Source organism: Balaenoptera physalus (genome assembly GCF_965194825.1).
Source record: "Balaenoptera physalus genome assembly, chromosome: 8".
NCBI lineage: Eukaryota > Metazoa > Chordata > Mammalia > Artiodactyla > Balaenopteridae > Balaenoptera > Balaenoptera physalus.
Window position 1 is genome coordinate 90,042,797 of NC_138887.1, and position 27,646 is coordinate 90,070,442.

Sequence of the window (27,646 nt, forward strand, 5' to 3'; positions counted from 1 at the left end):
CCTACCCAGCTCTTCTTAGATTGTGCCCAGTAAAACTTTTAATGGCTAATTATGATGAGAAGTTTGGTTCCTCAATGTTTTCATCTCCAGTACTAGTTGTCTGTAAAGGAGTCAAGTTTTAAGAAATTACTAAACTATTTCATGCTACATGTGATTTCACTCTTTACAAAGTTTTTGATATATTCACTCATTCCTGTCCTTACATCCAAGCAAAAGGGGCCTCTCTTCCCAGACCCCATACTGATGAGGAGCCCCCTTTGCCTTTTCTTACCATACCCATCCACACTGAGCAAGGCAGCCACAGGACAAAGGGATCCCCCTTCTAAACTACATTCTGGGTAATTTGTAACAGGAATATATTCCCAAACACCCTGAGCCTGTTCAGGCTGCTTCCCAGGTCCATCCTCTGGAGGGAGGATCAGGACACCAAGGTGCTTACCCTAGTCCCATGATGCAGACAAGGGGCAGCTGTTTGCAGAGATATGTATAGAACTTGAATATACAGGATGAGGGTTCCCACTCGTGTTTGAGGCCACTTGCAGCATAGAAATGCAAGTGGCCTCTAGGGGGTAGAGAGAGAAGTGAGATGGGCTGCTGGCTAAAGGCTGGCATTGCCCCACCCTGACATTCCTACTCAGAATTCCAAGGATCTGAGAATTCTTATTTCACACCTGGCCTTCCAATCTTTAGGAAGGATAGAACATACTTAATTTAGCATTTCTAGCTTGAGTTATAGCTTTTAAGTATTTAGACATCTGGTAAGTGGGAATTTATTTGTCCTCCAGCCATGATCCTCACAAATGTTAAGGGATATCCTAGATTCATATTTAAAATGTGATATTAATTTTTTGTAACATTGATATCTCCAAAAAGGAAGATCACTAAGTAAGAGAATCCAAATTAGAAAACACTTTGATAATGGTCATACCAGGCACCTATCATACTTTACATTAAATGACCTGTTATTTAAAGCGCAAACATAGAGGAGAGAAGAAAGGAGCAAGGAAGGTAATAGTTAGCAGACTTAAAACTAAGAGAGAAGCCTTTAGCTCCTTGATGTATTAATTCCTTCTGCCAACAAGTAGCTCTGTCTTTCAGGTTCTACTTGTCTCATAAACTGCACCAACACTTATCTGCTCTGCCACTAAGTGATCAGAATCAAATCATTTCCCTCTCCACAATTACTCTAAGGACTGTTATAACCACAGGTCAGCCCTCTCCTCAGTCACACAGTCAACCTACTCTGTGATGTAGGCAGATGCTTCATGAACAGATATATGCAGGTTTCACAGGTACATGTAGAATCAATTTCAACTAACCACATGTAAGGAAATTCCTGGTTTGTTTTAGAACTTTAAAGTTTTTATTTAATTCTATTCTATTCTATTTTTTTCTCATTTTTTGATTTGGCTCCCAGAACAAAAAAGCTTCACACTCAATTAGTCAAGCTCACTTAAGACAGTTAAGCATTTGAGACATGACAAAGCACTCTAAAGCTCAACTTGCCCCTCAACAACTTCCCTGGATGCATTTACCCATCTCATGTGACCCATTATCAGAGTCAAATTGACCCCCAGGAAGGCGTAAGAGGCCCCTTTTTTGGCAGCAGCAGTGGAATTCAGCAGTACAACATAAGCAATACTTTCAGATAACTTATCATTAGGAAGGGAGGAGCAGATTGACACAGAAAGATAAGAACCTGGAGTCACATTTCTTGCTATTTAAATGGTGGACATTTTCTAAAGTCACTTTAATCTCTTTAAACCTTGGAGTCAATGAGTCACAACTGAGTTCAAACATAACTCAATGCTCACATGCAGTCTTCCTGAGAGAGAGAGAATGATCAAGGAGAGAACTTGAGATGCTGAACTTCATAAAAATGTCTAGATTTTCTGAGAGTTCACATTGTTTAAATTTCCCAACATAGCTCTACCAGTGAGCATGTACACTTACTTTTGGTCATCTGACCTCAAAATATTTATGGGGCGACAATAAAACATCACACATTTTAACCTTCTGCATTTCCTCTTGCATTAATTAATTTTGTTTCGGAAAAAGGAAAACATACTCACTGAGGTTGTGGTTGTCCTTTTTTTGTCTCTCTTTTGCCAAAGCTCGAGTATCAGTTTCTGATCGAAAGGAAGACAATTGAAACAGTACTTATTTCTACCTTACAATCCTTCCAGTCAACATAATTCAGAAATACTAGTGAAAATACAATATTACTTGCTCCAAGTGGTAAAATATATATATATATATTTTGCAAATATTCAGAAATTTGGAACAGAGTGCTCTTTAGTAAGAAGGCAGTGACAAAGCCTACGGGCTTTGAGCAGTAAAACCTGGATTTGTATTCTGGCCCTCCATTTAATAGCCTTGTGGACTGTCACCTAAGTTCTCTGTGTCTCAGGCTTCTTACCTGTAAAACTGATATAATACTTACCTGATAATCACTGTGATGATTAAAATAGGTACAGCACACAGAAAATATTAAACTGCTTAATCATTTTTATTAGTATTGTTCTCAGAATTTTAAGATTATTCAAAATTATTACAACCTTAATTTTTTATAAAAAATTATGATTTCTACATCCCAAGAATTGGAACTAACTACATTTCTCAGATATTTCTATTGGACAACTCCATACTTTCAGTAAGTGACACTTCACGTGCTATGTAGTTGTGAGCATTTGTGATAGTCAGTCTCCAATATGTCCCACGATGATTCTCACTCATGATATTCACAACTTTGTTAGCTCCTTTCCACACTGAATAAAGCTGACCCGTGAAACTAATAGAATTTTGTGGAAATGATTAGTGTGGCTTCCCAGACTACATCATAAAAGACGTTTTCGGCTTCCCACTTTGGTGTCCCTTGAATTGCTAGTTGTCATGTCATGTGGACACCTGAGCAGCCCTGTGGAGAGGTCAACGTGGTAAAGAACCAAGGCCACTTGCCAACAAGTAGCACTGACTTGGAAGACCTGTGAGTGAACTACCTTGGGAGTGCATCCTCTAGCCCGTCAAGTGGCAAATGTCTGTACCTCTGGCCAACATCTTGACTGCAACCTTATGAGAGACTCTGAGCCGAAACCAGTTTTACAAGTCACTCCCGGAATTTCCGAACCATAGGGATTGTATGAGATAATAAATGTTTATTATTTCAAGCTGTTAAATTTTGAGTAATTTGTTATAGAGCAATAGACAATAATACAATGTTCTTTGAATTATTCTAGTTTTAAAATAGAAATACATTTATTTAAATTTAGTTAAGGCTACATTCATTAATTTTAGTCTAAATAATTTGAATGCATAGATATTTTTGAGTTATTGGTTAGACTCCAAGAATGGATATATTGCATTTATTAAAAATGTTTATATTAACTGTATAAAAATATTTAAAGACCAGTGTTTGAGCTCCAAACTAAAAACTTGTTACAGAAATTTCGACTGAGTTTTATTTTATTCTTATGGAGAAACTAACACTGGTCTTGTAAGTCATGAAATCCTTATTTTGATCCACTTCTGCTTCTAATCAGCTGTATGACTTTGGGAAAATAACTCCTCTGACTCTTGAATCCCGCATCAATATATTGGAGGAACTTGACAGTGCCCCTATAATTCCTTTGAGTTGTAACAATTTTGAGATTTACTATTGAAAACTGAGGGGTTTTTACCCACGTGACAAAGTTAAATGTGAATCATGAAATCTATAAAACAAGCTAAAAAGGGGAAAATCTAATTTTCCTTAATCTATTAATCTGTTCTTTTGCAACCATGTTAATAAATTGCATCTATTCAATATCAAAATGAACGTGTTAAGTGAAGAACTTAGTCAAACTGTCATATACATATGAATAGAGGTTATGTGTATATTCACCCAATTCCTAAAATAATTAATTAATTCAATTGAACTGTAAGTTATGTTAACTTGCGTTTGGTTGTCATAGAGGAAAAAAAGATGGGTTTACTCTCTAAATGTCTCCCATTTTAACTAACTATTTTAATAATATTTTTAAAATCCTCTTTAACTTGGAAATATATGTCACTCATGTCTTATGTAGTTGATTTTTAAAAAGGATAAAACTATAAAAGCAATGTTACCTGTAATTTCTCTTTTCATTGGTAGACTACTTGGACAAGAAGCACTTGTAAGGCCCATATTAATTGGTGAAATTCCCTGCTCACCGCTATACACATCCAAAATACTTCCAGAAAGCTTTAGAGGAAAAAGGAAGAAAAGATCAATCAAATCTTCGTTGGATATTGACGAAGTATTTAGATGTTCATTTTAAATTTACCACTTTAGTAATAGTAATTTGTAATAGATAGCATTTTAATTTTAAACAAAAGTGAGTATGCCTTAACTTTGTAAAATCATTGTGGCATGCTTATGGATAAGCTATGTTGAAAAAAGCTGCTTGTGTTTAAGCAAAAGGAGAAATTAGTTCACTCACGAAGAAAAATTTTGATTAATATTTACAAAGTTATGGGAATTTGATCCAGCACATTACCCAGTTATAAATGAAAAAGATTAAAAATATCATTTTTGACAAAAATCAATATACATATTAGCAAAGCTGGAAAGTTCATTGCATATCATAAATTAGGTATAATGGTTGAACATTTTGGAAGCCTTCTTAATACCATCAGTGCTACCAGCAACTCACAGTCAAGAGGTGTTCTACACTGTTAATTAAGTGAAAAACTTTCTTTCCTTCCTGGAAGGCATACTTTTCTCACTGTACACTTAATGTTCTAGATTATTATAAATATCCTAGCTGGTAACCAAAAGTAGTCCAAAACTGCTTTTGCCTCTAGTGGATATAGGGTATGTCTAATTATAGCAACACTGCAATTCTTAAAGTGCTTCTTGGGAACAATTTTTCAGAAAGCTAAGATACTTTATACACAATTTAAAATCCTACCAATTTGTTAGTTAAAATGTGCTTATTGATTTGATCTCCCAAGAAAAAAATTTAAATAATATTCGTAACTCAAGTTAATATTCATTATTCCAGAACAAGCTACATTTAAAATATAAGATTTGAATGTTTAAAATATTTCCATTCTAAGTATCTTTATTTCATTTCTGGGAATTCAACCAAGAGCTGAATAAGCAGTATCTTTTTTCTTTCCTAAAGAACTAAAAATAATACAAGTAACCAAGCAAAGCTATAACCAGATTATTATGGAGACTCTAACATCTTATTCCCACTTTTTGTAAAACTCCAATTCAAACTAAGGGAAATTTTTTAATACTTATAAAATCAGACTGAAAATAAATGTGAAGAAAGACCAAAATTAGTTTCTGACATAATAATCTATTAAACTATATAATAATATTGTATATTTCTGAGGGAAAAAAATCATTGAAAATACAGTGGAAATCAGGCTAATATTTAAGTGTATGTGCATATCAATAAGGACATTATAGATTGCATATGGTATTCTGATGTATGTTTTCATATATTGGTTCTTCTCATTATTTACTCTATTTGGACTCCTCATCTTTATTTTATATAAATTCATTGTTTTAAAATGTATTTTTGCTTCTTGGACCTTAGAAGGGAGCGCCTTAAGTGGGATATTTAATCCCTCTCAATTTCCTCATCTGAAAAATAGGGACAGAGACAAAGTTGACCAAATTGGATAGATGATGAGTATTAGTATCAGTACAACACAATTAGGAAGAAATCCTAAAAGCAGATATTTCCCTAACATGTGAGTCATTTAGTTACATTGGTAAAATTTAAAAGTTTCCAAGATCTTTTTTGAAAACCCTGTTGGTTATAAGCTGGGGCAACACCAACCTGAATTGTACATATCCACTGTGCCTTTGAGAAACATAATGGACATGCTGAACAAAAAGACAGGCAGTGAGGGAGAAGGAAGGGGGAAAGAACTAGGAAAAGGGCACTTTTCTCTGAACAGTTTGAATTCCGATGGATTTCAATGCAGCAGTAGCAAATAGCAGAAATGTGTGAGAAGAAAAGGAGCCATATTACATATACACTGCAACAATAAAGTGATAGATTCCTAACTATAGCATTTCACTGGGTCCATATTACCTCATCAGACTGTACCTAATGCATTTTTCCTTAGAAATGGGTCTGGAATTCTGAAAATGAATCTAATCCTGCTTAACTGTGGGTATATTACATCCTCTCCTGACCTTGGTTATTGTCTAATTTATGCCCTGAAGCACAATGATTAATATCCTGTTTAATTTTATGCTGTAGGTACTACTCTATTTCATGTAAATGGCTAATCACTTTTTGAATATCATTAAACAATTGGTTTCAATTTCAAAGTATGTAATACATCTCACATAATCTAAAGAGCCTTTTCTCCATTAAAAGATATAAGGGTACAGTGTTAGTGAAAATTTAAAGATTACATAGACATTGGAAAAGGCTTACAAAGCAAAATTATAACTACTTTTTTTAAAGGTGTAAGTTACTTAGGTATTAAGGTCTAAGTCTTAGCTTTATTTAAAGAGTAGTAGGCAACTGGATAGATATTTTATGAAGAAGTATTTATTATTCTGGTTAAAACACAGGTTACTTTTTCAGAAAAGCAAAATCATTGACATAACTATAGGGAAATGTTATTATTAGAAATAAACTCACAAATTTTAAAGACATCTAATAAAGAATTTATTATAAAATATTTTCAACAAGGTAAAACATACTCATCAAGACAATTCTTCTTTCCAGCAGAAAAAAGTGAACTCCTGATCTAAGAAGTTGCTTTGAAGTGAGAAGTGATTGGCAGTGGTTCCTGATGTCCAAGATTCTCTACCCTAGATTTTAGTCACATCTCATTACTAAGATCATAGAGACTTAAGTGGACTGAGAACTGGCCTTTCCACACATACGCTATCTTTCAGAGTAGCCAATATCCCCTAAAGAAAATTAGCTCACAGGTCAATATATCAAACGTTAGAGAAAAATAACTATTTTAAAAGTTAAACAATATGGAGTGTTAGAAATAACATCAAAAGCAAAAATTTTAGAAATAAAAAGTAAAAGATCACATGAAACCAAGTTTTAAAAATTGACTTAGTGTACATTCTAAACGAAATAAAGATATTTGTAATATCTTTATAATATAAAATAACTTGTAATAATTTATAATATAAAATAATAACAAGAAAGCATAAAATGGCTGAAGTGATGAAGCAGAAATAGGAGCCATGAAAATATAATACTTGAACAAAAGAAAACTATGGAAAAACAGCATAATGCATACACTTAGAAAGAAATAAAGGAATTACCAAATTAAAGTAATCTCTCAGGAGGGTGATGAAAAGAACCAAGAAACAAAACATTTGAAAGAAAATCTAATTAGTATGTAGGATAGAATTATTAAACCTACAATACAGACAGGTATTAGGACTCTCAGAGAGAAAGAATAAATAAAACTGGAAGGAAGAAAAAATTTTAAGAAATAATGGAGATGCATTTCCTAGAATTAACACTAAATAAAAGACCAAAAATTCTTTTATTTTATCTCATCTTATTTTATCATTGTTTTATTTTGATGTAAAAATCAAAGGGCCTATAGAATATCAAAGAAGAAAAACCTACACTCAGACACATTACAGTGAAATTTAAAAGTATACAATGACAAAGAGAAAGATCGAAAAGCCTAAAGAGAAAAAAAGAAGATTATGCTCAAAGGAACAAGAATCTGATTAACATAAAATTTTTCAATAGCAAAATGGATGAAAGAAGAAAGTGAATCAGTATTTTTCAAATGTTTAAAGAAAAGGACTTAAAATACAGAGTTTTATATCCAGCCCAAATATCATCCACATATGAGGCCATGATGAAAAATATTCTTAGAGGTATAAAATGCTTAAGAATATTTACCCTCAAAGACTAACACTGAAAACAGTTTTGGATGAAGTAAATATGATATAATAAAATATGTCATAAAAAATAATCAAATATCTTGGTAAAGTGGTTGTAGTTTAAAAAAGAAGAAGGGAATCAAAATCAAAGATAAAATGAAATGTATAACCATATACCTCAGTATTAAAGTCTAGATAGTATCAGTATGATTGGATTGGAGTAGTAAAAAAGCCAATGGATGTGAAAGTGGTAAAAAAAAAAAAAGTACTAAAGAAAAACATATTAAAATATAGGACTCAGTTAAATAATAAAATAAGATGAGAGAAACAGATGAAAATATATCAATAAGAATAATCAATGTAAATAGGTCAAACTCCTCAGCTAAAAGGTTGACAGTTTGGTTAAAAAGACAGTATTTAGATCTATGTAGCTTACAAGAGACATGGCTACATTGCAAAAGGACACAAAAGATTGAAAGTTAAAAGATGGGAAAAGATATGTCCAGCAAATTATAACCATAGGAAACCAATGAACTACATTAATATCAGAGAAAATAGGCTTTAAAATTAGAAAAATTAGGGCTAGAGAGAGTCACTGTCTAATAGTAAAGAATTCAATTATCCAAAAAGGCACAGCAATTATGAGCAGGCTTGTACCTAATAGAATAACCTCAAAATATGAAACAAAATGTTTGTAACTACAAGGAAAAATTAATAAATCCATCAACGTATTGGGAGAGTTCAACACATTTCTCCCTGTTTTTTGAAAAGTCAAGTAGACAAAAATAATCAGTAATGTTCTAGATGTGAACAATAAAAGTAAAGTCTTGGCCTAATACATGTATATAGTTCTACATCTACAAATTAGAGAACACACCGTTTTCCAAGTACATATGGAACGTACATAAATATTGATCATGTACTCAGAAAAAATACTAAAACCACCCCCCCCAAAAAAAACTTCAAACATTTCATAGAGTCCTTGATTTCCTATATATTTAGAAATTCTTAACTGACTCAAGAGTAAAGAGCAAATCATACTGGAATTTAAAAATAAATGAAAGATGCTGAAAACACACATTAAGAAACTTCTGGAATATGGCAAAGTAATGCTTTGAAGGAAATTTATACCCTTAAATATGAGAAAAATAGATAAAAATTTGAAATTTGATAAACTAAGTAAACTTCTCAAGAAGTTAGAAGAATAACCAAATAAACCCAAAGCAAGTAGAACAGATAGTAATATAAGATCATAAATCAGTGAAAAACAAAACAATGCAAAAGACAAGTTTTGTTTTGTTTTTTCAGTTAACAAACTTGGCATGCCTCTTACAAGACTGATTAAAAAGAATGAAGTCTAAACAAATGATATCTTAAATGAAAGGAGGATATAACCACGGTACAAGTTGAGATTTATAAGTTTTTTTCCTCAAGGATCAGGAACAAACAAGACTGGGATACCACCCACTTTCTTTCGCCACTTCTTTTTAACATAGTGTTGGAAGTCTTAGCCAGAGCAATTAGTCATGGAAAAGAAAGTCATCCAAATTGGAAAAGAGTAAGTAAAATGATTTTGTTCACAGATGATATGATCCTATATGTAGAAAATCATGAGGCTACACACACACACACACACACACACACACACACACACACACAAGTATGAAAGCTAATAAATGAATTCAACAAAGTTGCAGGATACAAAATCAACATGCAAAAATATGTTGCCTCTTTACACACTAAAAAAGAACAATCTGAAAAGGATATTAAGAAGTCAATTCCATTTACAATAACATCAAACAGAATAAAATATTTGGGAATAAATTTACCCAAGGAGGAAAAGACTTAGACACTGAAAACTAAAAAACATTGCTTAAAGAAATTAAAGAAGATATAAATAAATGGAAAGATACCCCATGTTTTTTGATGAGAAGACTTAATATTGTTAAGATGACAGTTCTACCCAGAGCAATCTACAGATGCAATCCAAACCCTATTAAAATCCTAACAGTGGTTTTTGCAGAAATAGAAAAACCCATATTAAAACTCATATGGAATCTCAAGGGACCCTGAATAGCAAAAACAATCTTGAAAGAGAACACAGTTGGAGGACTCAAATTTCCATATTTCAAAGCTCACTACAAAGCAACAATAATCAAAGCAGTGTGGTACTGACATGAAGACAGACATAGAGAGTGGAATAGAGAGCCCAGAAATTATTCCTCAAATATATGGTCAAACGATTTTTGACAGGAGTGCCAAGACCAAGACAGTTTTTTCAACAAACAATCTTGAGAAACTAGATAGCCACATGCAGAAGGTGAGGTTGGATTCTTACACCATAAACAAAAGTTTCTCAAAATGGATCAACAACTTAAACATAAGAGTTAAGGCTATAACACTCCTAGAAGAAAAGATGAGGGAAAATCTTCATGATATTGGGTTTGGTGATGATTTTTTGGATATGATACCAAAATTACAGGCAACAACCACAACCAAAACAGATAAATTGGACTTCATCAAAATTTAAAACTTTTGTACATCAAAGGACACTATCAAGAGAGTGAAAGGACAACTCACAAAATGGGAGAAATTACTTGCAAATCACATATCTGTTCAGAGGTTAATATCTAGACTACATAAAATAAACTCCTATGACTCACAAAAACAACAACAAAAACAATCCAATTTAAAAAATAAGCAAAGAACTTGAATAGACGTTTCTCTGAAAAAGATACACAAATGACCAATAAGGACATTGAAAGATACTCAACATCATTAGTCACTAGGGAAATATAAATCAATACCACAATGTTTTACAACTTCACACTCATTAAGATGACTATTATTAAAAGAAAGGAAAACATGTTGGTGAGGCTATGGAAAAAATGTTACCCTTGTGCATTGCCGCTGAGAATGTGAAATGATACAGCCACTGTGGAAAACAGTATGACAGTTCTTCAAAAGTTAAACAGATAATTAGCATATGACCAACAATTTCTCACCTCTAGGTATATACCAGTAAGAGTTGAAAGCAGATACTCAAACAGATATTTGCACACCAATGTCCATAGAAGCATTAAAGAGCCAAAGGGTAGAAACAATCCAAATGCCCATCAATAGATGAATGGATAAATAAAACGTGGTATATGCATATAATGGGATATTATTCAGCCATAAAAGGCAATGGAGTACTGATACATGTTACAACATGTATGAATCTTGAAAACATTATGCTAAGTGAAATAAGCCGATAGAAAAGGACAAATATTGTATGATTCCACTTACATGAGGTACCTAGAATAGTCAAATTTATACAGACAGAAAGGAGAATAGAGGTTACTAAGGGCTGGAGGTAAGGGAAAATGGGGAGTTATTGTTTAATGGGTTCAGGGTTTCTGTTTGGAAGAATGAAAAAGCTCTGGGAATGTATAGTGGTAATGGTTGCACAAGATTGTGAATCTATGTTATGCCACTGAATTGTACACTTCAAAATGTTTATAATGGCAATTTTTATGTTATACATGTTTTACCACAATAAAAAAGATAATAACAGAGATTACCTATAATAATTTTCCAATGACTGTGACTGCTTAGGAAAAATACATAAATTTCTAGAAAAGTATTATTTGGTAGAACTTACTACACAAGTAATTAATAGTCTTGAATAGTCATATGATTACTGAAGAAATCAAAACAAGCTTTAAACATATTACACAAGAAAATATCTGGACTAGACACTTTTATGGGCAAAACTGTCACATTTTCAAGAAACATACCATCTCAATTTTGTACAAACATTTCCAGACAACAGAGACAAGAGAGAATACGTTCCAATTCATTGAGACTGAAACCATATGAAAACATTATGAAAAACAAATATTATAGGCCCATTTCATTCATTACTATAAATCTTAAGCAAAATATTATTAGTAATTTGAATTCAAGAGAATATAAACAAGGTAACTTACCATAATCAAGTTGGATTTCCCATAAATATATTTTATGACGTTAAAAAAGAAAAAGAAACTCTATGATCATCTCAATAGATTTAAGAAAAGTATCTGATAAAATTCAATCCCATTTATTATAAAATTCTTAGTTTGTGAGAGGACAATAACTTTCAATAATAGAAAAATATAGCTTTGCCTGTGTGTAAAATCAGTGCTTCCCTATGAGAAAATAAAATCTGGGTCCAAAATTATTGTACAAATGTTCATATAACCATTTACTCTCAGGCCAAATACAGTAAAGGGCAGCATAAATGATCTGACCTAAATTCCACATATGTTTTTTCTGACTGTTTTGGCCTCTTCCTTCTCCATGTACTAGGTCCAATCTATTACTCAGTTATGACATTTTTTTCTTTTAAATCATTGGTCAGTTTAAATTTTCTTCCCTATCCTTGTATCTCAAGATCCTCAGGGTCTTCAGCCTAAATTATGTCCCTCCCTCCAGTAGCCCTCCAACCCTCTCAGTTAGTTTCCAACTGCTCCTCTCAAACCAACTCATGTTTTAAAAAATACAACTTTCTTCTGATCTCTCCCAGCTCAAAAACCTAAAATTTAAACCTCTCCCCTTTAACTCATATATTAAGTTCAAACCCTTGTGTCCAGCTTTCAAAATCTCATTAAATGGTCCCACATTATCTGGTCAACATTATTTCCCACTACTCTCAAGTTCTGAAAGATTTCTCATCACCACATACACATATGTAGACTATGTCACAGCTTGCAAAAATAGATCTCCCATTCCAGCGGGAGGGAAGAGGCAAGAGGATAGAATGTTGCCAAACGGAACCTATGAATCCGCATATGGAGAATTTTTAAAAGATAATAAAATACAAGCAATATCATAATATATATATGCAACGTCATAGATAGTTGAGTATTTATTATATGCCAGATATTCAGATAAGCATGTTTCATAGTAATAACGAATAACAGCTTCTCAGTTAATCTTTATAATAACTTTGTGAGTGAAGTCTCATAGTTCCCATTTTAAATATAAATAATTAAAACTCTGAAAAATTAAGTACTTATCTTAAGATCATACAGTTGTAATAAATAGAAGACTTGAGATTAAAACCTAGGTCCGTATAACACAGAGGCTGGATTCTTTACTACCTGTCCTATTGTGGAAGGGCCCTTGCCTTAACACTTTTAACGGTAAGAAGTGTTTTGAAAACTCAAAAAAGTTGGAGGCCATTGGAGAATATTTTTCTCAGTTTTATTCTTTCCCACTGCTATTTTCTGCACCTCAAATGTCTTCAAGCTTTCTTTAAGTATCAAACTACAACCTACTCTCTAAGGCTCAACTTAAGGTCCAAACCATCTCCAACACTCTCCCTACGGCAACCTGGCTTAATTTTTTTCTTCACCAAAACGCTATAGTACGAGGAAACTTGACCACAAATTCAATAATTTAATTCATTTTTATTGTTTTACTCCTCTTCATTTATATTCACTCAGCAAGACAGAGGGTACTATAGTACCCAGGAACACTCATCATGTTTCTGAAAACTTATTATGTAAAACCCTGAGAATTTCCTGGAGATACATACATGTGTATTTGTGTATATGCATACATACATATAATATGCATATATGTATTATGTATATTATATATGGGTGTTTGTGTGTGTGTGGTGTGTGTGTGATGCATCTATTTCCCAGATAATCTCATTATAAATGCAAAAAAGGAAATAAAATCATATATACATATATATATATATACATATATTTCCAGACAGTTTTTCAGTATAGAGACTAAAAGAAGAAAAATTTCTAAACCCATACATAGATGTGTATGTGTGATATCTATATGTCTATATCTATATCACATATTTAGTGTGAGTTTCATGGGAAAGTGAGGGGATTTTGAGTTGTTTGGATCCTCTATTTTGCTTTTCTCTGAAGACATTTACTGTGAATGCAAAATGGCAAAACTGAGCTTGAGACTATTAGATAGAATAACTGTAGGCATAGAAAGAAGATAAACTTCAGGAATAAAGAGTGAGCACTGTAGGAGAGCATATATCACACAATGTAAGCACACATAAAAACTGGCATTTAAGAGAATATTTTCTTTCCTTTTGTGTATTTATTCATTTAAACATAGTAAACTAGATTTTTCCAGTTTTAGGACATGTACAATTGATCTTCCCCTAACTTTATTTTATTTGCTGAAGCAGGGCTATGAGGTTTGAATGATAAACATTGAAAAGAGAAGTCCCACTGAGTTATTTTTTTTTCGTTCTATTATAAGTGAATAAAAATAATATGTTGGGTGGGAGTGGGAGATTCCTGTCCTTGACCAGCTGGTTCATAAAGCAAATAGAAAAGATAAAATACAAAACAGAGAATGGTAACAAAATAAATGCTTTTGCATCATACACTTTATATATATATAATCTGTTTAGTACTAAATGTAAACGCTGCAACAAATAATTAGTAGAACCTTCACTTTTTGATAAAAAGGTCATAATATAACATAATTTTTAACAATTTTTTAACTAAATAGACTATAAAAATATTTTTACTGTAGCCAAAGCATTAAAAATTATCTTGTAAGTACACAAGCTTGTCAGTACAGCAGATTATATGTTACACTTTTCAATGCTCAACTTCTACATACCTTATTTTATTGACTATTAGTTTATAAAGTAAAAATTCAGTATTTAAGGTGGTTTCATCTCCAAACATTGAAAGAATTCCAAAATGCACTTGCTCACCAGTTTTAACTTTGAAGTGTCTATAACCTTCACAATAGCAATGGTTTTCTCTTTCTCCTTCATCATTTTCTTTTCCTTACACTTGCAAGCAATAACTGGGAGAGCTGTGCAGAAACTTCTAAGGTGAACTTTGGCTCTTCCTTGGACTTTAAGTCTAATCTGCTCTAGATTGTGATTGACAAAAGCTTGCTTGTTGGTGTTATGCAGTCCTTTCAAGTTCCAACCAAGCACAGGGGGTTGTTAATATTTACTCAGTCCTTGTCTCTGAAATAGTCTTGAACTATAACAGTATACTGAGATTGTCAAATGCCACCAGCATCTACAGACACTTGATTGAAAAATATCCATCTATAATAAAAGAAATAAGTTACTGTGCACAACCACATCTCTGAAAGGGAGAGGTGAAACTAAGACTAAAGGGTAGAAATTATAGGGAGACAGATTTAAACTCAGAGGCTAAACAATCCTTTGGCTGGAATGTGACAGAGGATCGGATCAGGCTAAGGTCCCTTCAGATTCCAAGATTCTACAATTCTATGAAATGGCTTCCTTCTGAGGCTGCTAGCACAGCAGATTGGGTAAGATTGTTGCATTTGGTGTCATACAGGATTGGATTCAAACCCCTCTCCTGCCATTCACTAACTATATGAACTTGAGTGAGTTACTGAACTTCTCTAAGCCTCTTTCCTCATTTGTAAAATGATAATCCATAATAATAGTCTCTATCTCATATGTTTGTTGTGGTGATTAAATTTTCATGAAAAGTGTTTTGCACAATCCTTGTCACATAGCAAGTACCCAAGGCATAGTAGCTATTATTATTGTTGTTATCCTTATTGCTGCTGATTTTAGCCATTAAAAAATTTCCTAAATGGTAATGTATAATGGGAACAATTTTTAAAAATATTGTGTGTGAATTTTAAAGTATTTATTTCATATGCATTTGCTGAGCACCTGTGATGTGCTAGGCATTTGTGCTGGGTGCTGAGAATAAAATAATGAACAGGTCACTCTTTTAGGCTTTAGGGACACAGCAGTGAACAAGACAGACAAGATCACCAGCTTCCAGGAGTTTACATTTTAAGGGTGGGAGCACACAATAAATAGGTAAATAAAATAAAAAACAAGATAATTTTTGTAACTCTAATCCTAAGTGTCGCAGGGAATTAAATAAGATATTGATTTAGGAAGTGTGGGATGGAGTCTTTCAAATAGGGTGATTGTGGAAGACCTCTCTGACAAGTTGATATTGACTAAAGATCTGAGGCATAAAGAGATAGTCACGCAAAGATCTGGGACAAAATCATTCCAAGCCCAAAAAAGGAAATTCAATGGTCCTAAAATGATAATATGCATGTCATATTCAAGGAGTAGGAAGAAGGCTATCAAGACCAGAACCTAAAGTTAAAGGGAAGTGCTGACTATGGTAAAGTGTCCTGGTTATATTCTGAGGATTTCAGGAAGTTAATAGAATGCTCAGCAATCAGAGAAACAGGATCTGATTTTTGCTTTGTGAAGATCATTCTGGCTGCTGTGTGATCAACAGCTGTAAGGGGGAAAGAAGTAGCAGGGAGGTTAGTTCTGAAGTTCAAGTGAGAGATGATGATAGCCTGGAAAAGGGTTTTAGTAGAGGAGCTGATAAGCTGTGAGATTCAGGAAATCTTGGACGCTGAGTAAGAGGGCATACTGATAAATGTGGTTGTGTGGAAGTAAGAGAGAGAAGAAGAATGACTTTTTTGGGGGGGTTTTGGTTCTAGATGGATAAGGACGGGGACAAAAACTTCTTTTCAGTCAGATTAGGTTTGAGATGTCTGTTGGAAGCACAAAAGATGTTAGGGTAGCAGTAAGACATAGGAATCTAGCATTAGGGGAGAGAGCTAGGCTGGAGAAGGGTTGAGATCACCAACAGAATGTATAGATATGTGAGAAAAGAGGACTGAAGTCTAAGCCTGGGAGCACTTTAGCATGTAGATGTCTATTAGAAGAGAAAGAACCAGTAAGGTGGGTGAAAAGCCAAAAAATATGGTGCTACAGAATCCCAGATAATACTTCAAGAAGGAAGGAGTGGTCAACCATGGCTAATGCCACAGGGAAACCAAGCCTGGTGAGAATGGAGAATTTACTATTGGCTTCGGTATTGGTTGGTTTTAAGAGCTCTTTTAGAATTGTAAGGGCAACAGCTGTATTGGAGAGTAGAGAGTGGGAGGTAAGGAAATGGAAGCAGAGAGTTTTGAGGGGTAGGGAGTCAGGAAATGGTGTGGTAGCTGGAGAGGAATTGCATTCAAAGGGAGTTGTTTGATTTGGTTTTATTTTGGGGGAATCTTAGTAAAAACAAGTGTAATGCAGATATTTATAATTCAATACATCAAAATAGACTGATGATATAGGAGGAGTTGCTATTTAGAGAGGGAAAGTGCTTGAGAAGGTAAGAATTTGTGAGATCTAGGACACAAGTAGTTGGGCTGGCTTCAGATTATGAGCTGGGACAATTCTATTCTAATAAAAGGGATGGCAGAGAAAATCAAAACAGATGCAGGTGGTCTTATAGAATTTGTGACGCAAAGCTAACAAGTAAGTTCTAATCTGATTGCATATATTTTCTTTCTGAAGTGTGTTGTGAAAGAGAAATCAGCTAGAAAATGGAGAATGGGTGGGGAATGGTGGAGATTTGAGAAGAGAAGAGAATGTATAATGTCTTAATTAATAAGAATTTTCACCAAGGAATAGCTGTAGTATTGTCTGGTAGTAATGAAAGCCCCTATGAAATTTTGGTGATGTATTGGAGGTGAGTACTATGAGCAATGTGGTAAAATTTTATCCATTCAGCTACTCAGGTGAAGATGTGGAGTAAGATGAAAAATAAGTTTAATCAGGGTTGGGCTTTTGTTAGGAGAATAAAATGAAGAAAAATGGGTATATGCTAAGAGTGTTTGCAAGAGAAATGGTTATAGTACTTGACCAAGAATAGGTTAAGGAAGAAATTGTCAAAATGTCATGAGTGAGGGGCCGGGGCAGCCCACCCTCCCCCTGCCCCCACTGCCCACGAGGGCCAGCGTGGGCTCCGGGTGAGTGTGGCCATGGAGGGTTCTCCAGAACCAGGGCCCAGAGGTCCACGGGACCCAATCCCGGGCTTTGAAAAGAGCACAGCACAGCTGGCACTGACCTGGAGCACCATGCCACGCTTCCCCCAGTGTCAGCTGGAGGACCCGGAGTACAGCCAGTTGGAGCACAAAGGTGAGCAGGGTGGGGCTGTATGCTGGGCACCACAGGGTGACCCCCAGAGGCTGGTGTTCAGCCCGAACCAAAGGCTGGCCTCAGACAACCCGTCTGGTGGACTGCAATTTGCCAACACATAACGAAGAAAAGATTGGTTCAAAGAGGGAAAAGGCTGACGGGACCCCCAACCCCCCATGACCACAACCCCGGCCACAGATGGTAGAGCAAATTACGCCCTGGACGGAGGGGCAGACGAACAGCGATCCAGATCACCGAGCTGAGCTCTATGGAGCCCTGGCCTAGTCCTGCCCTTCCTGGAGGTCTCAGATAGAGACGGAGGAAGGAGAAGGGGGCCAGTTATTGCATACGCCCAACTCTACACTGACCACACTGGCCGCTTTCATTTTCCAAGGTGGAGGAAATCCTCGCCATATTAATGGCATGGAAAAAAGAAAGAAGAGGTATCCAACGGCAGAGGAAAGACTCCAATGGACCTGATTCTCTGCACAGAGAATGCTGAAGGTGACCCCCTCCACCCCCAAAAGTAAACAGAACAAAACAGAACAAAACTCATCAGGAAACTCAGTTCGATTGCAGGGTAGAAACTTCATCGACACTACAGAAATCGGTTGCCTTTCTGTACACTCACAACAAACTATCCGAATGAGGAAGGAAGAAGAGAACCCTGTGGACAATGACGGTAACAACACAAAGAAAATACCTAGGAGTCCATCTAACCCACGACCTACAAGACCCGTAACTCAGAAAACTGGACGACAGACATATCAATGAAAGAAAATGAAAACGATACACACACAACATGGAAAGATAGGTGGTGCTCATGGATTGGAAAAGTCCATCTTGTGGGAATGATTCCACACCCCCAAGGCAATCCAGAGATGCAATGCCATTCCTCTCAAAATACCCACGGATTTTCTCAGACAAGTACAACCAAGAATTCCAAAATGCGTCTGGAAACACAGAAGAACCTAGAGAGTGTCAATACGCTCTTCGGACAGAAGCACAGACTTCGGACTTCCCACACCGCCTGATTTCCAACTAGCCCGCCAACCTGCCATCATCCAGACATCATGGTATAGGCACACAAGACATCCACATAGATCCATGGAGGAGAAAGGAGAGCCCAGAAAGAAAGCCACGCTTGTGTATCTATTCGTCTCTGACAAAGGAGGTGAGAAGGTCCCATGGGGACATGATAGCCTATGCAATGAATGGTGTTGGGGAAACAGGACCACTCCATGCACAAGCATCACAATGGATTCCTTTCTCGTGCCACCTACAACAAGAAACTCACACCAAATCGACTACTGCAACGTAAAACCTGAACCCAGGCCAGGCCTAGAAGAAACCCATAGGCACTGCGTTCTTGGACCTCAGTCTTAGAACCATGTTTGTGGATTGGTGTCCTCAGGCAAGGGAAAGTGAAGCACAATAAACCCAGTTGGGGGGTCCAGGTGACTGAAAAGGTTTTCAACAGCACAGGCAAAGCGTACGCATGACGAAAGAGGCAGTGGACCGAATGTGAGAAAACACTGATCTGCAAACGTTGTATCTGAGAATGGCGATCATCTGGAAAACAGACCGAGAAGTCGCACAACACAAGCCTTCGAGACACAAAAACCCTAACCTGACGCTTAACCCTAATAATGTGTGTGTGTAATTATTTGCACTGATAGTTATTTTATACTCAATATACCTAGATTGTGTATAATAAACATATTCTATATCAAAAAAAATGTCATGAGTGAGAAATAATAGCTATTGAAAACAGTGGTAGAGTCAATTGATTTGGAATCTCCACAAGCTTGAGCAATTGGTGAAGTAAGAACATTAGAGTAGGTGCACTGAAAAACAGAACGTAATGGTCAAAAAGTATGAAATAAAAATGTTATAGGATAGAGAAATACATAATAACAAGATCTAGGATATCATCATGTGAAGGGATGCCTGGATAGGAAGGAGAAAAATACCATTGACACCAAGGAGACTGAGAAATTGAGGGGTTAAGGTATTGATGAAAACACAGCTGATTTCACTGAATGTTTCTTGCACTTTGGGTCTTTTCAGTCCAATTTACAAAACTGTTGCAGTAAGAACTAACTGACACTTGCCTAGCTCTCTTGGTCAAATAGAAATTGAGAGGTAACTTCTGCTTAATTATTCTGAGTCTAGTCACTAATCACTCAATATTCATTTCTGGGTCAGAAATACCTGGGCTAAATTGATCTGTGAAAACCTTGAACTATTCCATTCAATCTGGGGAAGTGTGAAGGACCACCACAAGTGGTCCAAGCTACCCCTTAGCAGCTTCCAAGCTTTCCACCAACAGAAGTTAGAACATGATTTTTAATTAAGCCTATATGCAGTGGTCCTGGGATAAATCTACACTCAAGGTTTTCTGCTTAAGTCACAGCAAAAGAACCCCAAAGTGACTAACAGCACAATCAGTAGATTGCCCCTTAGACTTTGCAATTTCTGTGAGAACTAGAGAAAATATGTAAAATACTCAGTAACGTGCCTGTGACATAGTAGGTGAGACATTAAGAAAAATTATTATTATTGATAAATATCCTCACTTTTGAAGCTTACCATTATGGGCATCTGTTGTTTTAGCCTCTCTAGAATTCATTTACATTTATTTTGGTAACAACTCCTGTTCTCCTGGTTCTCACTCTTAACCTAGATAATTTGTTTTGTGGAGCTGCTTGATTCACAGCTCTAGGGTGGGCCCAAGACCCAGAAAAATTGGCTGACAGATAGATATATGACAGAAATTGCTCCACAAGGAATTAGCCCAGAGATTTAACTGGAACTAAGCAGGAAAGGAAGCTCTCCTCTTAAGTTTTTAAGCTTGACTTAATGTATCCACCAGGATGCATTTGGTTATGACAATCAGAAAATCCTGACACAATTAGCTTATAAAATAAAGGAAAAAAATCTTACTTAATGTGTGAAATCCATAGATAAAGAATTCTCCAGGGGCATATAAGCAGTATTTCTTTGCATTCCGCTTGGATTTTCCTCTCCCTTTGTTTCTTTCGTTTTTCCTCAGTTTATTTACCTTCTGGGCAATAAAATGACTACATAAGTCACATTGTCTTACAACATCATGGAGAGGCAAAACCTTTTCTTTCTTGGGTCTCCTTTAAAGACTGAAGTAAATTCTAGAAGACCCCAGGAACCTGCTCAACCTGCCAGAATTGCAACACAAGCTCATTCTTAAAACAATCTCTGGCAAGGGAAATGGGGCCACCAGCGTTGGCTTAAATTAATCAGAAACTTCCTCTTCCTTGTGAAGGAGTGGATGTCTGAAAAAAAACTGGGTTAGCAAGGAAGAACTGTGTGCATAGCTAGGAATAAGCTGTGATAGTGTCTGCTCAACAGCTGAGAATAAGGCCAGTACAGAACAAAGGCAAAGTTATGGAGGGATGTCCACATACAATATTACTTAGGAATTTATGGATGACATGAGCCAACAAATTCCTTTCATACTTAAGCCCCATATAAGCCAGGTTCTATCATCTACAACCAAAAGTTCACTAGCTAAAATGCTTACTCAAAGCATTCCTCTGAATCTAACAGGTCTTTATTTTTATCCACATGAACTATAAATATCCTTCAGAATTTCCTATCTCTGTTCTACCAGCTATTCTTACACATTCTCTTTTTTTCTGACTTCTTGCCTTTTCTTATGTTGTTCTCTTAACTTGTTATACTTTTCTGCCTTCACGTCTACCTCTTAAAATCTTAACCTTCTTTTATAACTATATCTCAAATATCATCTTTTCCTAAAGCATTCCAAAAATATCTCAATTTCGCATGGTTTCTACTTTAGTCAAACTCCAGGGCAACTCTCTGACTAGCATTCAAAAAAAATTATATATATATATATATATATATATATATATATATATATATATATATATGTCATCTACCAAGATTTAATATAAAAATAGCTTTGGCAATAAATATTTTCAATTATTCTCATAATGCAGAAGAAGAAAGTGAAATAAAGAGAAGTGACTTGCACGATACCTAGCTGACAACTTGGGTTAATACCAAGATCCATATTCTTTCCCTCCCTGCCTCTCAGGTGTGCCTCACTGCACTGCCTCACTATCATGTGGCCTCTTGGTATGTGAATTGTGTCTCACTCAACTTTTAGTTTCCTATAGTGCATGTATTGTTCTTTGCATATAACTATTGAATAAATATTTGGTCAATTGAACTGCTTGGGTTTATACCTTGATCTTGATTTATCAATGATTGTTGATTGGTCAACAGCAGATACTTCTTTATATAAGTACAAATAGGCCAGTAGTATCTATCTTTTACATTCTGTATATCAAAAGCAAATTCCCAATAGTCATTGTCACCAGTTTGCATGGAATAAGCAATCTATGCAACCTCTACAAAACAAGTAAGATAATTTGACAAAGAGAATGTTTCAATATACAATTTCAAAGAAATAAGTACCACATACAAGGAAGAGAAGATTGCAGGAAATTAATATCATTTCCTCAAACCCAGAAGTTGAATACTAGTTAAGAAAATAGTAACCTCATGCTGTGGAATTAGATGGGGAAACTTAGCATTAATAACATATTTATCTAGATAATTAGTCAGATTTCCTATAAATATGCTGCTTGAAATCTGAAGAGAGAAGAGGTAGAAAGAACTGTCACTTCATTCTAAAAAACGAATGAACAAACAGGCAAAAAACAAACAAAAAAAACCCACCAAAAAAACCTTCAAAAAAAAAACTAGATTTTAAACCTCATTTGATCTTTGTCTGATAATAGTGGTATTAGTGACTTGTTATAAAGTGGAGGTCCTTTGTATGAGAGAAAAGGAGGAAAGAGATAATTCTCCTTTTTGTAGTCTATTTGGGAATTAATAAAGAAAAGAGGGATGCTTTGTCTAATTTTTTCTTAAAGTTTTAAATTTAAAATGTCCATTGTTAACATTAATACAACTTAGCCCACTGATTTACTGATGAACAGTATCTACACTACACAATATAGTCAGAATTCACTTTCTTTAAATGAAATGTTTAAAATAACAATTAAATCACAGCCTTTCATATTTTTTCTCATGTTTTCTAAAAGGTCTAAAACCATAAACAAACAAACCAACAACAACCCTTCAAACTGTATAGAAAGAGCTTGCACACCCTTTACAGATTCATTTCTAGAGATTAATAAATGAACAATGAGAAGGCAACAGTAATCAAATAGGAGATAAGATATCTCTTCACTGCATATTATTCCAGGAATTTGTGATTTCAACATAGAAGTCTGTCTACATGCCTTAAAGTAGTGTGAGGCTCTTCTACCTTTCTTCAGTTCATCTTTAACCTTTGGTTATTGGCTCAGAAGTAAAGTTATATTTTTGTTGTTATAATTTTTTTCTTTCCTCTATAAGGTGTAGAGCCTCTGAATCTGATAGCTGTTAGTCATGGTAAAATAGTTAAAATTTAGCCATGAACTTATGAGGGTATTATGATATGTTGTGCTTCAAATGGAAATCTGAAGATTTCACAGAAAATGCTATAGCAGACTAGATATATAATTAGATGGGTGTTTATAGAGATTAGGTAGGTAAATAGATAGATAGACAGATAGATAGAATAGTACACGTCCTATTATCTTCCTCAATAAAATTATGTATCTTTTTTTCTGCACCAATAAATATTTTTTAATATTTATCTATCTTGTACCTGTTTCAAAAGTGCAGAAGAAAACACCACTTACTAATCAAATGAAATTTCTTGTTTTATCATCAGATGCTATTATTGATTTTAATCTCATTGACCTCCTCAGGTCTGGAAACACTTACTGTTCTTTGCATTAGCAGAGGAGAGTCTGTTCCTTCCTCTTTAAAACTTGATTCCATACCGATTATATCCTCAATAACGTCCTCCATCTAGCAAAATATAATACATTTAGAATATTGTGCATAATGATAAAAGTTGCACGTCGGTCTGAATTCAGAGAGAAAAATTTTAGCAATCTTTAAAAGTTTTTTTAGAATATTTAGATTATATGTGTATCAAAACGCAGAATATTTTAGAACTTCAAATGAAGTAATCCTGACACTCTGATCTGTGTTGCTTTTCCTTGCATTAGCTTACGCCAGCTGGTAGGTGATGGCTGGGCAAATCACCCTGGGTTAGTCCTTTGGAAATTAGTATCTGCATAAATAGAGTGGTTATCATGAATACCTTGAGCCAGAGCTCATATACTTAGCTTGTAGAGAGATGACTTCCTACAAACTTTATTTTTCTTTTAAAATGTTTTGATAGCATCTTATAGTTGGATATTCAAATATCAGTGATCAAACTTTAGCCAATTAGTCCACATGGATAGAAACTACATGGAAATGTATTATCCAACTTTCCCTAATGATCACTAATAATAATAATTACAATACTATCAACAACAATAATAATCATGGACACCTTAAATAGTAACAAACACAGATAATGCAGGAAATGTGGCAGGAGCTGTTCTACATGCTTTGCATGAACTGATGAGGATGATTATAATTTTTGTGACTTTCTGTTTGAATTAAAAAAAAAAAAAAAAGAAAGATAGGTGAGAACAAGAAGGAGAAGACCATACTCAGATAGACTTTTACTTAAGGGTATGACATAGATATTGTTAAACAATGACATAGATAAAGAAGAAATATAGCTATGTGTCTTAAGTTAGGTGTAACCAAAAAGAGAGAGAGAGAAATTTAACCTATCCAATAGAGGATAGAAAAAAAGATGGCAAATAAGGAAACAGAAAGCATAGTAATTTAAAAAACGTGAAAAAAGGTAAGTATTAAATCCTAATGGTAGAGTAATTACAAGAATGTAAATGAGTTAACATAGTGCTCAAGAAATTATCATTCAAATTGGATTTTTCAAAGGTATTGTAATATTTTATCTATAAGGGACACGTTTAAAATAAAATAATAGAGAAAGCGGAAAATAAAGTGCAAAGGTGTACCACAAAAATGACCAAAAGGAAAGCAACAGTAGCAATGTTAATATTAGACCATATAAAATTCAAGATCAAATGTTAAAGGAAAAATAATACTAAGTGACCATGAATACATATGCACCTAAAAAAATCTGTAGCAACAACTGTCAGAAATCTATGAAAAATAAATTCAATTGTAGTTGAATATTTTAGCTCACCACTCTCAAAATCATAAATCTGAATTTAGCCTTCTCTTCACCTATTCTCTAGGCCATGCCTGGGTCCTACCACCTTCTAGTCTATACCACTCCATTTCTGAAATTTTAAATTCAATTATCTCACTCATCAAATGCAATATTCCATTTAGATCCAATCTAGACCCCCTATGGCAGATCAACTGAACAATTTTCATTATTACTCTCTATGCCTTTACCCTATTATCTTTCTGCCCAATCATCCCTAACTCCCCAGGAGTTCTATCTCTCTGCTTCCTGTTAACTCTGAATTCAAAGTAGAATGGTTCTTGCCCACCATCTTACTGAAATTCCTTTTGTTGCTATTTTCTTTGACTACGTGACTGATAAATTCAATAGATATTTATCAGTCCTTATTTTACTAGACTCAGTCACTACATTTGAGTGTGTGGGTCATTTCCTCCTTCTTTAAACCGGTTCCTTCAGTGGCACCACACTAGTTATCTTTTTACTTTACCTTTACAGTCCTTTTCCTCTGACCACCCCTTAAATGTGGGTGATCTCCTCAATCCCACCCTTGGTTTCCTACTCTTCTCATTGTTTTCATGTTCTTCAGAAGCTTTCTTCCTTATTCAAATTTTCAAGTACTACCCATAGGCTGACAACTCTTAAATCTCTTCCTCCAGTCTAGATTATTCCTCCTCAAGACAAACTTGGATATCTAGCTGTCACCAGCATCTCCACGTGGTGGTCTCACAGATACCTCAGTTCTAACTTGTTCTAATATAAGGCCTCATCATCTCTCACTGCACTATAGAAATAACCTCCCCACTGGTCGCTCCCTCCCTCCAGGCTTCTTCTTCTACATAGTTGACAGAGTGATATTAAAGTCAAATCTGATTATGTCGCCCTAGCCCTTACATTTAAGCCTTTCAAGGATTTGAAATTACTTAACATGGAGCACCAGCCTTTCTGTGATTTGTCTATTGCCTGCTTCTCTAGTGTGACCTTTTGTCATCACCTGCCTCTCATTTTCTCCTCACCTCATGCTGTTTCCTATTCTTTGCTCATGCTATCTTACTTGGCTAAATTGCCCCACTAGCCATTTTCCTCTAAGTCTACTTGACATACTTCTGAAGCAGAACAGCACTTCTGCACTTCTACATAATAGTATAATTTCTACATAATAGTATAATTATTTGCTTCCTTTTTTTCTCTTCCCTTCAACTTAGAGTTCTTGTAGAGTACAGAGGATAAGAAAAACAAGACAAGGAATAATTGAAATATAGCATGTGCTGTAAAAATACTATGATAAGAGCAATTTTTATCCACATGATATAGGTGTTACTATGAAAACTCAGAGAATAGACACTTAATCCACACAGAGTACCCCCAGTGAAAGAAGAAACCTGAGATGAATTTTGAAGAGTCAGTCAGAATTATCCAGATAAATGGAGATTGAATGAGTAGTTGGTAAAGAAAGGATATAAGGAAGGAGAACCTGGCTGCTGTGAAAATCACTAGTGAACCATATGGCTGAAGAACAGAGTACCATGCAGATGTGTAATGATAAGTCTGGGTAGGGTAGCAAGTGTTAAGTGTGGAAGAGTCCTGTGTGCCGTGAGTCCAAATTTGAATTTTATCTTCAAAAGACCCATGCTATAAAATGCTTATTCGACTTTATATCTGATTGTCTTGGAGAGCTTTAATCACCTAGTTGCTCCTAATTCCAACCCCCAAATCCTAAATCTATGGATGCTCTCATAGATTTATTCTGTGGTAGCTATGATTTCTGGGGTCTTTGAATTAATGAAATGTTCCGTGATGTCACAAGAGGACAAGCATAGAAGAAAGAAACACCAAAATATGGCAACAGCCACCAAATCCTGAGCAATCCCACTGCCCTTGTGTTAAAAACTTCAAAAAATATAAGCATCAGAGTGACATCACCAAGATGGCAACATAGGTAGTTCCTGAATTCACTCACCATCATGAGAAGAACAATTAACAATCTATTCAGAAACAAGACACCACTAAGAGAATCCTAGAGCACGGGGGTGAGGCTGAAATACCCCCTGAACCTCAGAGATCAAGGCAGACTGCATCAGAAGGTGAGAGAAGCAGCTACACGTTGACCACATTGACCCTCCCCTAGGACAGTGCAACACTATGCAGAGAGGTCTTCTCTGAGCCGCTGGTTCCTCCAGAGGGAAAAGAGAACCCAGGGTGGACAACCAATCTCCTTCAACATTGTGGGCTGCTCTGTGGGAGCCCCTACTTTGATCTCGCACTATGGGAATTGCAGAGGAATCTATGCGGCCCAGCCACTGGGAATCTGTGACAGAGAAGCAGGGAGGGGCTTGCAACAATCAACACACAGATCTTGGCAGACAGTTCATATCTGCAGTGCCTGAGTAGTAAACCCAACCAGCGACATCGTTGGTCTGCAGAACCAAATCAGGGGTACACTTTGACCAGGTAACTTGGGGGGAGGGGGCACAGATCTGACTGATTCAGATCCTCAAAGGAGTTTTATCAGCCCTAGAGCCCATTTGTCCACACCCAGGCAAGGTGCTGAGTCATAGCCTCACCCACAGTGAAAAGTACCTTCCAGCCCCATCTGACCAGAAGAGTTAGTGACAACTCCTGGAAG

At 35.4% G+C, this 27,646-nt stretch overlaps 1 protein-coding gene and 1 long non-coding RNA gene across 19 annotated transcripts in view; one reads left to right on the plus strand and one right to left on the minus strand.

Moving 5' to 3' along the window:
* LOC309665775 overlaps window positions 1–27,646 on the plus strand; it is a 328,210-nt gene that overhangs the window by 278,638 nt on the left and 21,926 nt on the right. The gene's annotated exons all lie outside the window — the stretch shown is intronic.
* Window positions 1–27,646, minus strand: part of TFEC (transcription factor EC) — a 688,992-nt gene that overhangs the window by 44,937 nt on the left and 616,409 nt on the right. For 15 of the 18 annotated variants that reach the window (XR_014266630.1, XR_014266631.1, XR_014266632.1 and 12 more), the window contains 3 exons: window positions 23,667–23,753; window positions 4,105–4,219; window positions 2,073–2,129 (listed from right to left, as the gene is read on the minus strand). Coding sequence is in view for 12 of the 18 variants with exons in the window: in XM_082472385.1 (XP_082328511.1) it covers window positions 2,073–2,129; window positions 4,105–4,219; window positions 23,667–23,753 (259 nt within the window). In the remaining 6 variants the exon portion in view is untranslated. Of the gene's footprint in view, window positions 1–2,072; window positions 2,130–4,104; window positions 4,220–14,591; window positions 23,758–27,646 lie in introns of those variants that run through there. The other 3 variants (XM_082472383.1, XM_082472382.1, XM_082472384.1) reach the window with 3 other exon arrangements.